At 40.2% G+C, this 18274-nt stretch overlaps 1 protein-coding gene across 1 annotated transcript; it reads left to right on the forward strand.

Annotated features, from left to right (window-relative positions):
* The first annotated feature begins 1044 nt into the window (after nt 1–1044).
* Nucleotides 1045–18006, forward strand: LOC142503288 (uncharacterized). The gene is made up of 5 exons (XM_075615476.1): nt 1045–1108; nt 1921–2103; nt 8137–8214; nt 8578–9312; nt 17918–18006. Exons 1-5 carry the CDS (start codon nt 1045–1047, stop codon nt 18004–18006), a joined length of 1149 nt encoding a protein of 382 aa, XP_075471591.1.
* The last annotated feature ends 268 nt before the right edge of the window (nt 18007–18274 follow it).

An 18274-nucleotide genomic window follows, 5' to 3' on the forward strand; every position in this document is an offset into this window, starting at 1 on the left:
ATGGGTATTGCCACTGTACATAAACTATTTAAATGTAAAATTATGGCATGTTAACATTAGGGCTCTTTACATATTTACATTTGTTAGTTAAATTCATCTTAATAGTTAATATATCATATAATTGCAATGTGTTTAATAAATGTTTATTTAAAGTCTAATAATGGCCCTGTTCCTGTTTAGAATAGTCTTGTAGCCAAATTGTTGTATCATGGAGCTATCAAAGACAAACCTGGCGCCAAAAGTTCATTGGATAATCCTGTACTCCTCAGGGGATCAGCACGCTTGAAGCAGCAAGGCAAATACAGGCAATGCAACAAAGAGTCCTCCGGGTGCTGCTGATGTCTTGGCAGAGATGTATTTGCTGCTGCACCACGACTTTCGTGCTTACCCTCCCTCCAGGGGTTACCAGGAACAGTGGCAGTGTCGGAGGCCTGCTCGTGGGGCTCACAGCTCTACTCCACGTGAGGCTGTTCTCCTCACTTCCTCCTCCAGTACACAAGCTACCTCAGCGCGCCCGCGCGCGAGTGTGCCCGTGCCCTTAAAGGGACAGTGTAAGTGTCCTGTATGCCAAGAACTGACGGTGTCTTTATAATGTGGTCTTTCTCCCTCCTAATAGAGGTAAATGAGAATTTTAATCCTAATAGAGGTATTTTAGTATTTTGTTTGGTAGTGTTAGGATTTGCGAACGGGTGTCTGCCTTGTCGTGGCTCTCAAGCTTACTACGCTTTGGCCAAAGGGTTAAACTAAATGACCCTTTTCAAGAGAATATATATGTATTTGACTGTGTATTTTTGTCATGTTGGTTGTAGCATTGGGCTTCTCTGTCGTCTGTTGTCCTCCTCATTCAGGTCAGAAGTATTGAGGATGTTTGGAAGACCATGACATGACCTTGAAATTACCTCCATCATGCGCTCTTTGTAGAATTCAAGGTGTAACTCTGTTAGTGGTCGACCTCCGGTCCTGCATGCAGACTTTTTTCATTTTCTTTTGCTTACAGACCACTTTTTTTTAAGCATGTACTGTAGTGTATGTGGTGTGTACAGCATGGCCAAGAGGATTGAGAGAATCCAGGATGTTCCTTCAGATTACATTTTGTTCTGCTGTACTGGTGCGGTAGCACATCTCCCCAAATACTTTCTGCATCTTTCTTACAAGCTTCTCTGAGGGATCACTTGATGATTCCTGAGATATTCTGCTGAGACTAATGGATGTTATTTAACTTGTATTTATACTTTATTTGTATTGTATTGTATTGTATGTCTTTATTTATATAGCGCCATTAATGTACATAACGCTTCACAGTAGTAATACATGTGGTAATCGAATAAATAACAGATATTATAAATAACAGATCATGGGAATAAGTGCTTTAGACATAAACATAACATTAAGGAAGAGGAGTCCCTGCCCCGAGAAGCTTACAATCTAATTGGTAGGTAGGGAGAACGTACAGAGACAGTAGGAGGGAGTTCTGGTAAGTGCATCTGCAGGGGGCCAAGCTTTATGTATCATGTGTTCAGAATGTTCACAGTGCTATTCGTATGCTTCTTTAAGCAAGTGTGTCTTAAGGTGGGTCTTAAAGGTAGATAGAGAGGGTGCTAGTCGGGTACTGAGGGGAAGGGCATTCCAGAGGTGACTCTTTGATAAAGTTCTGGAGAAGGACGAAACGCGTCAGAGTGCCCCTTCTGTGATGTACAGCATGTAGTATTAAAGCTGATTTTAATTTCACTTGTTCCTGGGCTGGACTTCTTTTGCTGTGACCGCCTTCACCCCTTCTATACCTGTATCTGCTATGGCTGGCGCACGCAGGCATTCACCACGGACTCCTAAGAAGGACTGACGTCATCCCCCCCTCCACACGTGTGGACGCGCTGGAGCACATCATCAGCTGAGAGGCAACACCGCTCCTCCTCACTGCAGGAAACGGCGTGCACGGACGAGCAGGCAGCGGTCCCCCTACGCAGACATCGCGTCGGTGGTTACCTAAGAAGGAAGACGCTGCAGCCATCCGTATCACGGGGAAAGCCAAGACAGAGGAAAATCTTCAGCAGTGCGGAACAGCTCACCGCAACCGCACGCAGGATACCGAAGACACCGGGCAGGGTAAGGGCAGCAGCTAGTGGCCTCAGGAGGTTCAAGAGTGAGGTGTCCCTGGACACTTCATTTCCTGCACCCGGCCACTATCGGCACAACGGGCCCCCCGCCCTGGGTGAGTCAAAATTTATAATCTGAAGATTTCATTGTGTCCTAATGGTGAATTGCCACATACTTTTAGTGGATTGAGTTTCTTTCTTTACATTTAATATACTTGACTTTGGCAGCATCAGTTATTTTGGGTTCACTCCCATATTTTTTAGGGTACTGAGGGGAAGGGCATTCCAGAGGTGTGGGGCAGTCAGTGAAAAAGGTTTAAGGCGGGAAAGGGCTTTAGATAAAAAGGGGGTAGAAAGAAGACATCCTTGAGCAGAACGCAAGAGTCGGGATGGTGCATAGCGAGAAATTAGGGCTGAGATGTAAGGAGGGGCAGAAGAGTGTAAAGCTTTAAAAGTGAGGAGAAGAATGGAGTGTGAGATGCGGGATTTGATTGGAAGCCAGGAGAGGGATTTCAGGAGGGGAGATGCTTGATTTGGAATGCTTGATTCTTTACGATGTAACGCAGATGCGTATGTGCGCTACTCTATTTCTAGTGCATGGGTGGTATTAGGTGTTAACACGAGTACGTGGGCTGCTTCTGTAGGTGGTAAACATGATATACTGTATTTTGGATTGCGCTTGTGTATAATGCGTTGCGCATGTGTATAACTGGTTTAACGCATATGTGACTTAGTATATATTAAAGAGTACAGTATTTGCGCTAACATGTTTAATTTTCATATGCGCTACAACTTGTAAACGTACTGTTAAGTCTATACTGATGCAAACAAACAGCTGGTAGTTTTGCATATAATTAACTTGCTGGATGCAAGTTAAGCTCAGGGAGAATAACGGGTGTTACCGATTTTGATATTTACAGGGAGTTAACAGACTTCTGTGCATCTGAGCTTTTATCTTTTTATGGCACTGACAATTTTTACTGCAATATGAATATACATATATATGAAAAGTTGTAATGCTTTCAGTAACATAAAACATACCTTTCAGATATTCTTATACTATCCTTAAATATAAGATATTCTTACCTGGCCACATTTCCAAAACCTTTTTCGAACATTGTTAAATGTCTTATTGGCAGTGTTCAAAGAAAAAGCGGAACAGTGTAAATAGAGGAGCACTGCTGGTGAAGAGTTTGAAAATAAAAGTGACGGCAGATAAGAACCACCTGACTGACGTTAGACTTGTAAACACAATATCACTTCCTGCAGTTTGTTGAGTTGTATTGATTGTAAAATAAAGCATTTTAATTCAGTATGTGTCTGGCACTCTAGCAGATGGCACAGTGAATATTTTTCTCCCTGTTCTGTTATACCGTATTCCTTGTGGAGAACACCCCAGATAGGTGTGAGATACGCTAATAGCTAGATTAGCTACATAGGATAGGATGTGACAGCAATACTACCAGCTCACACATAAATCAACACTGTATAGCTCACACATAAATCAACACTGACAATAATCAATCATACAGACGAGACAACGACTATTCTAAAGCTTGCCTTAAACTAGCCCGGTTACATTCTGGGTATGTGCTGGGTGTAACCTGGCTTGTTTAAGGCAAGTTTAAGGCATTTCTGCATTGACTAATGACCCATAGGATTAATACAGCAGGGGTCCCTGGCAGTCCCTTTCAGTTTGAATGGGACTGCCAGGGACCCCCGCTGTTAATCTGATGGGCCATTAATCAATGCAGAAATGCTGGGTCTAGTTTATGGCAAGTTTAAGACATGTATCCAGCATGTACCTGGGTGTACAAGTGAAAAAATCAGTGCGCAGCTAAATAAACCTATAACAGATATTTATCTACTGTGAGAGTAATCTAAGTACACCTTAGTATGAACCCTCAACCTTAGAGTGTAGAAAATAAATCATACAATATCAGTGAAAACAATTGGCGGCTGCAGCTGTAACAGTTCAGGGTGGCTCAACACTCCGACAGCACTAGACAAGAAAGAAACAAAAAACAGCGCAAAACCGCATAGTGAAGTATATCAATATATATTATTAAATTAAAATGGTGAGTATTCAGCGTACATTGAGTAGAAAGAACGAGCGCATTGAGTGTATGTTACACAACAGATTACCACACGGTGGCAGACAGCAAATATCTCTGGTGGTCCTCGTTGGGGGAATCAGTGAAGTCAGCTCCACGTCCCAGGTAATGGTACATTAGACACTCCGTCTATCTTCTGGTCTTGCAGGTATCAGCGTGCAGGAGCTCAGACCACCGGATCGTGGCACCGCTCAATGACGTAATCGTCACGTGGAGGAAAGTCCCTTCCGCATACGTAGTGCGGGATTTCGTCCAAGATAGAGCCAGGTATTACCCCGCAGTGGCAAGGGGAGTAAAGCGACTACTATGAGTCGCAAAACCGTTGGCAATGTCCGCCCCTTTACTAAAAGAAGCAATGTAAGGTAGGCTATAAAGAACCAAATCAATTGATATAAAATATAACTCGTAAGTTGAGATAAACTAATCCTACGCGTTTTGTAGCTAACAACGCTTCTTCATCAGGGAATGAATCAGCAAAGGTCGACGGCGACATAAATACACCCCCCGCCTCCCCCATTGGTCGGTCACTAAAGTATAAACGCCAATCAGGTCAGTAGCGGCGGCAGCAAATGTAAGCTGAAACCCTTTGCTGATAACAACATAAACAACATTTTATTAATGCAATAACATAGATAAAATTTAGGGAAATAGCAAGCCTAAAAATAAAAGTAAACAATATTAATGTCAAATAACATTTACATCAATCTAAAAATAGCTAAAAAGCATATCTACAAAATATTACTAAATAATTAGTTATTTAATCAGAGAGAACTGAGAAAAATATTTTATGATCAAATTAATATAGAGCCCAGACATCTATGTTCTCATTTAACCACTTAGGGGACATAGGGCCTCATGCAGTAAGCGACGATTATGTGAAATCGGCAAGCTTATCGATTAGTCATGTTATTGGCGTTTTTCCCTCTCCGTATGCAGTAAGTGCCGAATACATTCAAAATCAACCAGAAAACAAATCCGCCCACTCTCACGATGATGAGCCGATCACACACAGGTGTATCGGCGTGCGTGGCGGGGTGCTGTTAGGTTGCACAATCACAAATCTTGCTGAATCAGGCGAAACAAGCATGTTTTTGATTGCGCGCCATATTTAAAGGCAACGTGTACTGCTAATCATTCTCTGTGTTGTTGGGAGTGAGAGAGAGAGAGAGACGCACAGAGCTGGACGATTGAAGATTTGCATATTGACTGAAAGACTTGTTGTGTATTGGGTGAGCTTTGTCCTTTGTTGTTTTGTTTACATCTTTGTCTTGTTTTATATGTGGAAGTGGTTCGTGTGATTGCCTGTACATTTCTTGTCTGTTTTTTGTGAGTGCTGGAAGTATGCCCGCAAAGCGTGGGAAGAGTGATGCTGGTGGGAGTGGGAGTGCTACTCGTGGGAGTACGCGTCGGAGTGAACGTTCTGTTCAGGGGAGTGATGTTGCTGGTGCACCGAGTGGTGTTGCTGGGAGTGGGAGTGCTGTTGTTGGGAGTGGGAGTGCTGGTGCTGCGAGTGGTGTTGCTGGGAGTGGGAGTGCTGTTGTTGGGAGTGGGAGTGCTGTTGCTGTGAGTGGGAGTGCTGGTGCTGGGAGTGGGAGTGCTGTTGCTGTGAGTGGGAGTGCTGGTGCTGGGAGTGCTGCTGGTGGCGCAGTTGCTGATGGGGTGTCTGGTGGTGGCGTGCTTGCTGGTGGCCAGCTTTTGGAGGCTCTTCCATTGGAAGAAGGAGAGTCCAGTCAGCACCAGCCAAGCTCTGACCCTAAACCTGCTCGGAAAAAACGTGTGGAGAAGCCACGTAATCCTCGCTTCAATGACCAGGAAAATAGGGCTCTTGTCACTGGCATTCTGGAGCACTATGACAGTCTCTATGGACATTTAGTAGGTAAGTGTAACTTTACATTTATTATTCAAATACATGTGATCCTAGGTCATCTGAGTTTTGTTCATATGCAAATATGGGTACACAATATCTTTCTATGTTCATTAGTGTGGAAACACAGCTTTTTATCATGCCTTACAAGGACAAATAAACACAGGCGGTCAATTTGCCAGAACTGCATACAATATGAATGCAACCTTGCTTACATGTATAGGTTTAGTAGTGAATGCTCATGTGCTGCACATATTACACATAAAACAGCATGTTTGCTATCTCTTGGAACAGCTAGCAGTGTAGGAAACTGGTGCTTATATTATTATTAATTTACCTCATATCTTTTATATGTTTTTCAAGGGCGGACAAGTGCAGCAAGCAAAAAAGAAATGTGGGACACAATAGTCATTGGTGTCAATGCCTGTGGGAATAGTGTCAGGGACAAGTATCATTGTCGGAAAAGATTTGATGATATTAGGTCCAAATTGAAAAAGAAAATACAAGACCAACGCGTGCATGCTACTGGCACTGGAGGTGGGCCCACACCACAACGTCTCATATTGACTCCATTGGAGGAGCTGCTTCGGCCAAAATTACTTACCGTCGTCGTGGAAGGCTTGGCTGGTGACCGTGACATTGGAATTTATCCGTCACAATTTCCAGCAGGTGATAAATATTACTGTACTAGGCGTGTCGTTGCTTACAGTTATTTTGCATATTTACACTGCTTTTTATACTGTCTTCACAATATAAGCATACCTGCATCTATATATGTATATGTCTGATTCTGTATATATATATCTCAAAATAGACATATATGTAGTAGTCCTACTAAAAGCAGTAACTAATATAGCACGTGCCATTGCGTGCTCATTTACATGTGAATTCCCAAAATGCATAGCTGCAGTGGAAGCAATTGATGGTGGGCGAAGATGGGGAACAACAGGGTAGTACACATGTGTAACACATGTTAATCAGAAATTATTAGTACAGTAGCTACAGGTACAGAACAGAAATATGTATCATATTATTGTGTATTTTATTGATTTTACTCCGACAAACATGACATTACTGCCTATTTTAAGCATGCATCAAAGAAATTGCATGTAACGGCCTACAAACATCACTGGCACTAACACATCTATAGTTGCTTATGAAAAGGTCCATTTTTGCTTTATGTCATATACAGACAGCATAATGAGGCACACGTATCATATGTTATGTCATTGTTTTCATAACTTAAACACTGCAGATGACTACTTAGCTCATCTACCATTGTGTTAAAGCAGCTGCAATTAATATCTCATCACAGCATACACTTCAACAGAGGGGGTGGGGTTCAGCACACACACTAATTACAGCCTCATTTCACGGTCAACTTAGTTCACACCATTTGCACCTGTTTCAAGTCATTGAAAGGTGTGGCTGATTAGGCTTTTTGGGGAAGGGAATACCTTTCTTACAACCTGAATAGCACAACTGAAGTTAATCACACTCATTTGAAAGCTTAACTCTAGCTACTAAATGCCCCAACAACTCATTACTTATCAAAGCGTACGTCACACATTAGTTCACTCATATCTATAGTTGAACTACTATGAAAGACACATTATCACACACTGCATGTGTTGTCTTGTTGAGTCACAGCCACATTCAGGTGTGCCACATCTTCGATTAATGTACCACACATATCCTCTACCAAAAACAACACTTTTTGCAATATGACCACCTTCATGATAACCATTGTGAATGGTCATCTCATGATAGTTATGTACATTATGATACTGATATCACTACACAACATATGATTTTTATGTACTCATTTAATCTATTTATCCTCACGCATTACTGCAGAAACATAGTATGTTGTATGTTAGGGAACTCAAAAATTCTAAGTACACAGGCATGTACAGTGTTATTACAACTATTTATGTTCACTTTCACACACATTTTCGGTTAAGGAACTGATGTTGTTAGTTAATCATAAATACAGAACATACAATAAGTGTTTGTTCAATATTTACACATGTAAATGTAAAACTTATGTTATTGTTATATATAGTTGCCCCTGGAGGACATGTGTCACCTGAGATGGAACAAGTGTCTTCACCTGGGTCAGCCAGCTCAACACTACTAGAAGGTGAGTGTATCATTTGCTGGCCATATAATATGTGCTCTTCTATATGTTATGTTGTCATGTGCATTATTTGTTTTGCACATCTTCTTTAAATAGGATTACTTAGTGTCAGTGAAAATTAAGTGTAAGGCAACATGTATTGTGTTAGTGATGTTAATTATCATGTAGGACTTCTGAGTTTAGAGCAACTTTTCATTCATTCATATTTCATACTGAGTCCAAACATTATTCGTAAGTCAAGGTAGTTTTTAATGAGGTTATAAAACGTATGCTAACATGTTAGGTGTTACTTAGGACACAGTACAATTACATAGTAACACAGCATACATTAACATGCCATTTAATAATGTGTACATTTCTTTTTAGAACATCATGGTGATGAGGATGATGAGTATGATGAGGATGACGCCACAGAAGAGACTGAAATACAATCATGTGACCATGAAGAGGTGCCAATAGAAACTGTTGTACCGCCAAATTGTCCATCAACTTCCACATACGATGCAATTGTAGCTTCAGAGGGAAAAATAGTGGACGCAGAAAATCGTCGCCATTCAGACATGATGACAGTGCTGGAAAGGATGATTGGACTGCAGGAAGAAACAGTATCACAATTGGCACATCTCCACAGAGTCTTCATTGAAGTGCCTAAACAGTTGCAAAAAATCAACACCTCATTCGAAGCATTAGTTGTTCAGCAAACACAAGCTAATTACTGGAGAATGACTAATGTACCACAATTCAACACCTCCCAGCCAGGATCTGTTCATGCAGGTCAGTTTTCACCACATTCATCTGATATTCATTCACCAGGCCCAAATGTTACCGGTCAAGTAGCAGACATTGCTGTGCAGGTTCCTGATGACATCCTACCGCTGCCATCTGTACAAATTCAGCAGCAGACACCTACAAAGGAGGCGACAAAAACAAAACAAGACACACATGAAACAGACCAACCATCACTTGTGCAGTGTCTACCAACTTGCTCACATGTGTCACTGGGCACAAGCCCTGTCCGTGAACAGTCACTACCCAAAAGCCCTGTAGGTGAGTCGCTGCCCAAAAGCCCTGTAGGTGAATCGCTGCCCAAAAGCCCTGTAGGTGAGTCGCTGCCCAAAAGCCCTGTAGGTGAATCGCTGCCCAAAAGCCCTGTAGGTGAATCGCTGCCCAAAAGCCCTGTAGGTGAATCACTGCCCAAAAGCCCTGTAGGTGAGTCACTGGCCACAAGCCCTGTAGGTGAGTCACTGGCCACAAGCCCCGTAGGTGAACAGTCACTGGCCACAAGCCCTGCCCGTGAAGTGCCAGAGGCCACTCAAAGTGGCTCTGTTGTGCCTAAAGTTGGTGGCAAAAGAAAAAGGAAAATTCAAGAGACAACAAGCAGGCCTGTTACTCGCTCGCAAAAGGAACAAAAAAAATAAATGTTATAATTCAGAAAATATGTCTTTGGCCTTGTTTTGTTGACTTCAGATTATCTAATTACTATTGTATGTATGCTGAAGACTGTGTTGTTTCCAAACTTTCAACTATGTTCTTGTACACGTGAAGTTTTGGAAATGTTAACACTCATAATTAATTGTGTTATAAATATTTATGTTGTAATCGTCTGTTCAGTAATGGTCCACCAGGAGCCAGTTGCTAAGTTTAGAGAAGCTGCCATTGACTTTGCAGCAAAACATTGCATTTGGGTGTGTTAATTGATGTAAGAATTGCATATGCATATTAGTCACATGCAATTATTAAAACACCTAAGTAAGTGCAAACATCTTTCTTGTACGTGTACAGCAGGATTATGTGTAAATTATTACTTACCTTTGCCTTGCTTGGCCATTGTAATTTTGTCCTTTAATCAGTTGTGTGTTCGTTTCTATAAAATCTCAGAATGTATAATAATATATATACACACACACACACACACACACACACTGAGTGAGTGTGAGTGTGAGTGTGTGAGTGTGTATATATATATGTATATGTGTATATATATATGTATATATGTGTATATATATATGTATATATGTGTATATATATATGTATATATGTGTATATATATATGTATATATGTGTATATATATATATATATATATATATATATATATATATATATATATATATATATATATATATATATATATAGTACTATATAAACTGGTATACACAAACTAATACACTTCATGCTTCCTTGTGAAAACACTATTTTAATAATACAGGCCTAATGTTTGAGAAATATCCTAAGTATGAGACTCTAACAGTATTGTGCTTAAACAAATGTTTATTACTTAATTCAATCATGTTTCTCACCATTTAAATAGGTTTCATACAAGGTATACTTAATGCCATCAATGTTGTGTGTACTCCTGCAATATAAAAAAAAATTAAATATAATATATAAATATATATATATTTTTATAAGAGATATATTTATATATATATATATATATATATATATATACACACGTATTTAAACTCATGCAGACAGGGAGTTAACCAGACTTTCACATACACACAGAAATGTAAGCGGGGAAAAAACATTTCTTTTTGCAGGTGTGTTTTTACTGATATGCCTGGCTAAGAAATATTTTCACACACTGGTCTTTGTTAGTTTTCAAAAAAACACTATGTGAACGCATTCAAAGTGTAGGGATGTTTTTCACAAACGAGATAAAAGAAGGAGAAATGTTTCTCCCACAGTCCCATATCACGAACCACAACTGTTAACCCAATTAGACAAACAAATCCAATTGGCGTTTGAAATAAGGAGTCAAAGTAGTTAGTTTTGTTGACCTTGACAAGGAAAAACAGGAGTTTGTTAGCCATTCAGCACATTCATTTTGATGAGCAAATAACACAGACCTGCACACAGCTTTTGTGCTACTCAGACATGGCTGATGAATTCGTTAACAATATTAATCCCCTTTTAGGGTATAAGTACATGATCTGTGAAGCCATCTTGAACAGTCGCGGACAGAAAGCAAGCACACGCCAAATCGATGATTTCATTCGAGCAAAATATCCTTATTACCAAGACCGTAAGCATGCACGGAATTTTAATTCCTCAATAAGATTCACTTTATCAAGTAATGACTTTTTTGAACGTGACCAGGATAAGCTACAACACACCTATGGTTTCTGGAAGATTGCCCCGGAAAAACAATTTCTCCTGAAAGACGGCACTTATATTGTCGTGAAAGGCATATTTATTCCTAATGGCAATAGCAATGTATCCGCTACTACTGATCCGTTTGAATCGATACGTGCTGCAATATCTGCAGCCTCCATTCCTGAAACCCACATTGTACAAGAACAAAAGTACTATGATTATGTACCAAGCCTTTCAGCTGAAAATGCATTGGAATGGGAACCGGAAGAAATGAACCTACCTCCCGACCAATTATTTGAAGAAAGCAGTGGCGATTCCTATGAGCGCATCCTGGAGGAGATATGTGCCATACTGGATTCAGCGGTTGGGTTAAGCGTGGATGAAAATGCCTTGCATTTCTGGAGCGACCAGTTGCAGCCAGGCGAAGAGTTAATTCTAGAAGAATGGTAAATATAACAATCGTTATGCGTTGACTCTGCGTTTAAATTTTTTTTTTTTTTGTAACCACCATTTTCACTTTCAATGCGTGGATACAGCGTAACATTGCAGACTGCATAACATGTAGCGATCACAAACAAATTGTTTCCTAATACAATATAGTAGGACCTGAAAGAGTAGTACACATTGCTGACGGAATAAATATACGTACTTTCCTATCCCTTTAAACATATTAGCAACATTTTACCATTACTCTAACACATACCTGTTTTGTTATCATGCAACATCTACAACATTGAAAACCGGGTCCACCACGTATGACGTGGGGCCCTTGTCATGGGCCAAGGCGTCCTTAAAAAGGATTAGTGATGTAAGTCCCGCCCCCAAGCGACGTGCGCGCCTCAAAGCCTATTGGCTGTCATGTTTTGTTATAGTAACGGTAACTGCAGTGTGTGATGCGTGCGGCTCAGTGTTTGTAGGCGTACCCTGGGCGTTAGCCGAATGTTAATTGAGTGGGAGGAGTGTTAGCGTGCGTTTCACGCTGGCTTAACATGACGTCACACGTATTGCATTTGCGCATTGTGTTATCGGCCGTGCTTTCTGTTCAAACACGTCTGTTTAAAAAGAATACAGATGTACTCGTTTAGAACGAATGTAGTTTCGTCTTCATTGTATTTGAAATAAAGATGTTATGTTTACTGGTATTTTCAACATGTATTGAACGCACAACGTACGCTTTGTTTTGCGCATGCGCTAACAGTTAGTGGAGCCAAGCGTGAAGTGCGTGCGCACACAAAGATGTGCGCGCACATCTTTCAGTATACAGGCAACGTTCACTTCTTATACATAGTTATGCCTGCTACAAATTTAAAGAAACATTACATACTGATGAACAGTTTTACTTCTAACATATAAGTGAGTGACGTGTGTATCTACACAATCATATAGAGCTGCGTAACGCGTTGTCACGGATGCATATCTAGTAAGGTGCCATCTTTGACCATCATGTGTTTGCTGTATTTCAGAGATGTCGGGGAAGATACAATCGGATCAATGTATGATTTCAGAAGAGTCTACCTTTATATGAGATGATTGTGAGGAGGAGCCACCGACTACTATACTACATATGGAACTAATTTTATATTGCTTGCAGCGCTTATTAACAAACAATTAAAAATGTGATACCCTTATGCCTATATTGCATAAGCACTTAATTAACATAATGATGTTGCAAAAGAGTGCCTCATGAATTTTTATTGAGTGTTCTTTAATGACTACTAACATTTTATGACATGGTGTGTTTTATATATAACAACCATTCCCACTCTGCTAACACATTTGTGTATTCTAATATGTAATGGAACGTATGACTGTCGAAACTATGTAACAATAATAATAATAATATGAGCATGTTCATGTATAGGGCTGCTAGTTGTACGCAGCGATTTACAGACACATGTTTCAGCCTGAGGTCCCTGGCCCGTGGAACGTACAAATGTTTTTTTGCCGCATGAGGCACAGGGAGATAAAGTGACTTGGCCAAGGTCACAAGGAGCCCACACCGGGAATTGAACCAGACTCCCCTGCTTCAAACTATCAGTGCCAGTGTGTGTCTTTACTCAGTGAGCCACTCCTTCTCCCAATGTAAAGGACACTTACAACCAAGTAGCCATTTATTTTTAAAATCTCTTGTTACATGGGTATGTAGATAAAATGGTTTGGGACTGTAGCAAATAATGTTACTGGCCAGATGTTATGGTCCCCTCCAATGCATGATGTTCTGAATATGACATCACCATCATGTTATGAAGTACGTTTCTGTGTATATTTCATTAACCTAACTAACTATAGTTTACTGTGTTTATTAATCGTTTAGAAATACATAGTATAGTCAATATGATGATATAAGCTACCATAATAAAGCTGGTGTTATCATTTGTCGGTGTTATACATGGATCCTACACCAATTGATAGAGACACAAACAGTTGTCTTAAAAAGTGTGTCTATGCTAGTGATGAATGTGCTCCCGTAAGTAAACAAATAAGTACAGTTATCCCCTTTTCTCCAACCACCTCTATATTACATTAATGGAAATTATAAGGAAACATACATAAAATGTGATGAAATGTGAGTAATCATTTTGTAATACAATGCACATGAAAGCTCAAGAGTAGCTAAATGCATATACATGATACAGAAAGTACATATATGTAACATTTGTGTTTAAACCAATATGTTGGGTTTTTAGTTCCAATAATTATAGGAAGATTGAGGTAGCCACATCTTATGAGAGATGTCAGCAAATATACATACCATGATCAGTCATACTGGAGATATACCTATAATGCAAAGGAACAATATATAAATTGCAAACATTGACATGCCATCTTCAGTACCGTAAACAACACAGCAAAGTGTGTATTTGGTGTTAAATGTACAACACCATGTATATTTCATGACATTCAAAATGTAAATCAGCCTGGTGTACACATCATATGGATGTACATGTTACACTGCACCAATAACATTGTATGTAAGCATACTAGAAGCATGAATGATTATGGGCATAATATGTGTTTTGTCTTAGCATAAGGAATAACACAATGCTAAAATATTATTGCTTTGTTACCCAAGTTGTATTCACATACACACAACTAAAGTACAATTGAAGAGGGATTATATAACCTGTGCAACAATAACATACCGGTGCCACATCCCTTTGTGCACACAGCAGAGAAAAGAAAGGTGTGCAACCCATATTCATCTGTGTCCTAACAGAAGGTTATATAAAGAAACATTATTGTTAATATAACATAATTAAACTATAAAAGTAGTACTAGGAACATATGAGTTTGTACTTACAAGAAAAAAATGAATTGATGAGATTCTGTCGTGTCTGGCCACCACTGGCTGTTTGTTCATTTTCAGCAGCTACATGGGTGGGATGCTCGTCTACCAAAGCCTCAGCTAGGTCTGACTGTACATTGTGCCTGAGTGCAACATTGTGCAAAATGCAACAGGCAAGGATAATATCAGACACTTTTTGAGGCTTGTATAGAAGAGCCCCACCAGTTCTGTCCAGACACCTAAACCTGGTCTTGAGTAGGCCAAATGTCCTCTCTATAACAGATCTTGTAGATATATGGGCTGCATTGTACCTGTCCTCTGCTTCAGTTTGAGGGTTTAGCACCGGAGTCAAGAGCCACGGCCTAATTCCGTATCCTGAGTCACCTATAATGAATGGAGCACACATAAGCTGACATTAGTGATCAAATTGTACAATGCCAACATTCCTAAATCAACATGTGTTTTGTGTTAGAACATGTAAATATGTACTCACCCAGCAGCCAACCAGGTTCAAAATGTCCCTCTTCGAACGCATGGAAGACTGAAGAGTTCCTCAGGATAGAGGAATCGTGACTGGAACCAGGGAACTTGGGTACCACATGCATTATCCTCATCGTGGCATCACATACCACCTGTACATTGAGTGAATGGTAGTGCTTCCGATTGCGGTACACATGCTCACTCTGACTAGGTGCAATCAAAGCAACATGTGTGCAATCGATTGCACCCAGCACAGATGGTATCCCTGCTATATTATAAAAGCCAGTCCTGACTTCCAGCCACTCTGTTGCCTCTGTAGGAAAATGAATATAATTCCTAGCGCGTCTATTGAGTGCATAGAGAAACTGGGTCAAGGCCCGCGAGAATGTAGATTGCGAGACCCCGCCCACTATGCCCACAGTTGTCTGGTATGACGCGGAAGCAAGATAATGTAATGAGCACAGCATTTTAACAAGCCCAGGGACTGCACGACCTCTGGCTGTGAAAAAATCTAAATCCCCCTTATCTCCTCATAAAGAGCTAAGATTGCTGCTGAACTCAAACGATAGCGACTTACAATCTCCTCCTCACTCATCCCATCTAACAGGGTTCTCTCCCTGTACAGACGCGGACGAGGCACAAGTTGTCTCCTCTGTCTTCTCCTCTGATCTCCTGTCCCTCTACCTGTCCCTCGGCCTGTCCCTCTCCCTGTCCCTGTCGTATCCGCGTCACTGTCACTGTCCCTCGGTGTGTCCCTACCTTGCCCTATATCATTCTCTTGATCAGCAAGCATGTCATAGAAAAGAATGTTCCTGCGTCTCCTAAACATTCGCAACATTTTGAAATGAGTAGCTGTGAATGAGCAGGTAATGTGCGTCCTTTAAATAGGTATGTGATGATGTCAGGTGACATAGTAAAATGCAAGGTGTTACATTAACATAATAAAGTACTTCTGTGGCAAGCTGTGTGCACTTGTTGTTCTAAGTATTTGTTGTGTGTATTCTGCAGGGAATGATGATATTTGGCAATGATGTGACGTGAAGCTTTGTACAAAGATTGCTTGCAAATAAATAGTTGCATGTGCAATGCATGTAACACTTGTGAACGCAAGAGTCAGTCATGTAATGAGACAAAAAGGCTGAGATTGACGTGGGAAAAGTTTTGTGTAACATGTGTAATTATCCATGTTATTGTGACATGTTGGCAACAATGAATAGTCGTGTGCATATGCATGCATTTGTGTAAGGAGGATAGTTGGTATAGAATGAGTTTACAAGGTGTCCCAATGATGAATTACTGTACATGTGTGTATAAGTTAGGTTGAAGTGCTTGTAATGCAACGGTTACAATGTAAACATGCAATGTGATTGAGCGTCCAATAAGTGACGTCATGAAAATAGGGAGGACCCAAAAGTATATGTAAACATGAGAAGACAGATGTACATGAACGTTTAAAGATGCGTGTCACATTACAAGCATTGTGTAATGTAAAGGAAGATGAATATACTGTGTATGTGTGACATGTGTGACATGTGTAACATCATGTAAATAATTGTCGCTGAGTTGAGTAAAATGTGTGCTATGATGTGAGGTTCTCCTTTAAGAGTGTAGTATAGTATTTTCCCTTGCCACATCATCACATGATGAGTAATGTGACCCGCAAATGCTGAAAACATGTAAAAGTCGAATGTTATGCAAATAAGACACATCAGCTGTGACACAATGCAGGGAATGCCCCCACACTGTAATGCAAATCCCCCTTGTATTGTGAGCAATGAAACGTAAACAGTACTATACTGTTATACGTCCCCGCTCCATTGACTTCCATTGATGTACAGAAGATTTTTTTTTTCTAAGTGCCGTTCCGGCAGCCTTAGCGATCGTTCTCCCGTCCAAACTGCCAACTTTAGTTGGCGGGAGAAATCGGCCATAACATCTCAATTTCGTAGTGCCGATCAGCCCCGATAAGCTGTTTTTTTTTGTTGAATCCAGCCGATTTAAAAAAGTGGCGATCAGTGTCGAAAACAGGCTTATCGGCAGGCGACTGGCCATAACCAAATTATCGGCTCCGAAACCTGGCGATATGAAGCACTTATCGGCGCTTACTGAATCTCAAACCCAATTTTGGCTATAACATGGCCATATTTCCCTTATCAACGCTTACTGCATGAGGCCCATAGTGTCTAACTTATGTATCCAGAAAGTTTCCTGAGCTGAGAGGGTTTTGATTCTATCACCTCTCCTCCAATCACAGGGTACATGTTGAATACCCTTGAAGGTTAACAAAGAGGGGTCTTTATTGTGGTGTGTCAAAAAGTGTTGTGACACACTGTGTTTTTCGAATCCACTCCTGATGTTTCTGATATGTTCCTGAATACGTGTCTTAAGGCAACGCTTTGTCCTGCCAACGTACTGTAAACCACAAGTACATTCAAGTATATAAACAATAAAAGTGGAAGTGCACAATATAAAATCTTTTACAGTAAACACTTCTTTAGAACTTCTAGAAACTATCTGTTTCCTGTCTGGGTGTATAAATTTACAAATAGAACATTTGCCACAGGCAAAATTACCAGTAGGTTTACCACCGTACCAACTATTCGAACTTTTAGTACATACACCTTTTCCAATGTCGCTCGGGACCAGTACATTTTTAAGGTTCTTAGCCATCCTGTAGATAAATCTTTGTAATTTCCCAAGTCGTGTACCCAAGATAGCATCATTGCACAGGATGCCCCAGTGTTTATTAATAATACTCTCAATGTTTTTATGAGCCGAATTGAAGTTTCTAATAAAGGCAACGTTAATTTCCTCATTGTTTGTGTTGTCCTTCTTTTTCTTAGGTAAAAACATAGAGTCACAGTTCATAAGTCTAACTCTTGAAAGCTCCTTTTTGAGGTTATTAGCTGAAAAGCCTCTCAACAAACCTTGAAAGTAGTTTACCTGCCTGTTGGTCAAAAACTTCAATATCACTGCAATTTCTCCTCAATCTTGTGAACTGCCTCCCTGGAATATTGCGAATCCAGGAGGTTTTATGGTTACTTGTAGCCATTAAGATGTTGTTCATATCTACTTCTTTAAAATGTGTTTCAGTATTAACACTGCCATTCGAAGAAACAGTGAGTTTTAAATCTAAAAACTCCACTGATGACATATCTGTTGCGTGTGTGAAGATCAGATTGTATTCATTCTGATTAATA

Source organism: Ascaphus truei, chromosome 1 (assembly GCF_040206685.1).
Source record: "Ascaphus truei isolate aAscTru1 chromosome 1, aAscTru1.hap1, whole genome shotgun sequence".
In the NCBI taxonomy this organism is placed as follows: domain Eukaryota; kingdom Metazoa; phylum Chordata; class Amphibia; order Anura; family Ascaphidae; genus Ascaphus; species Ascaphus truei.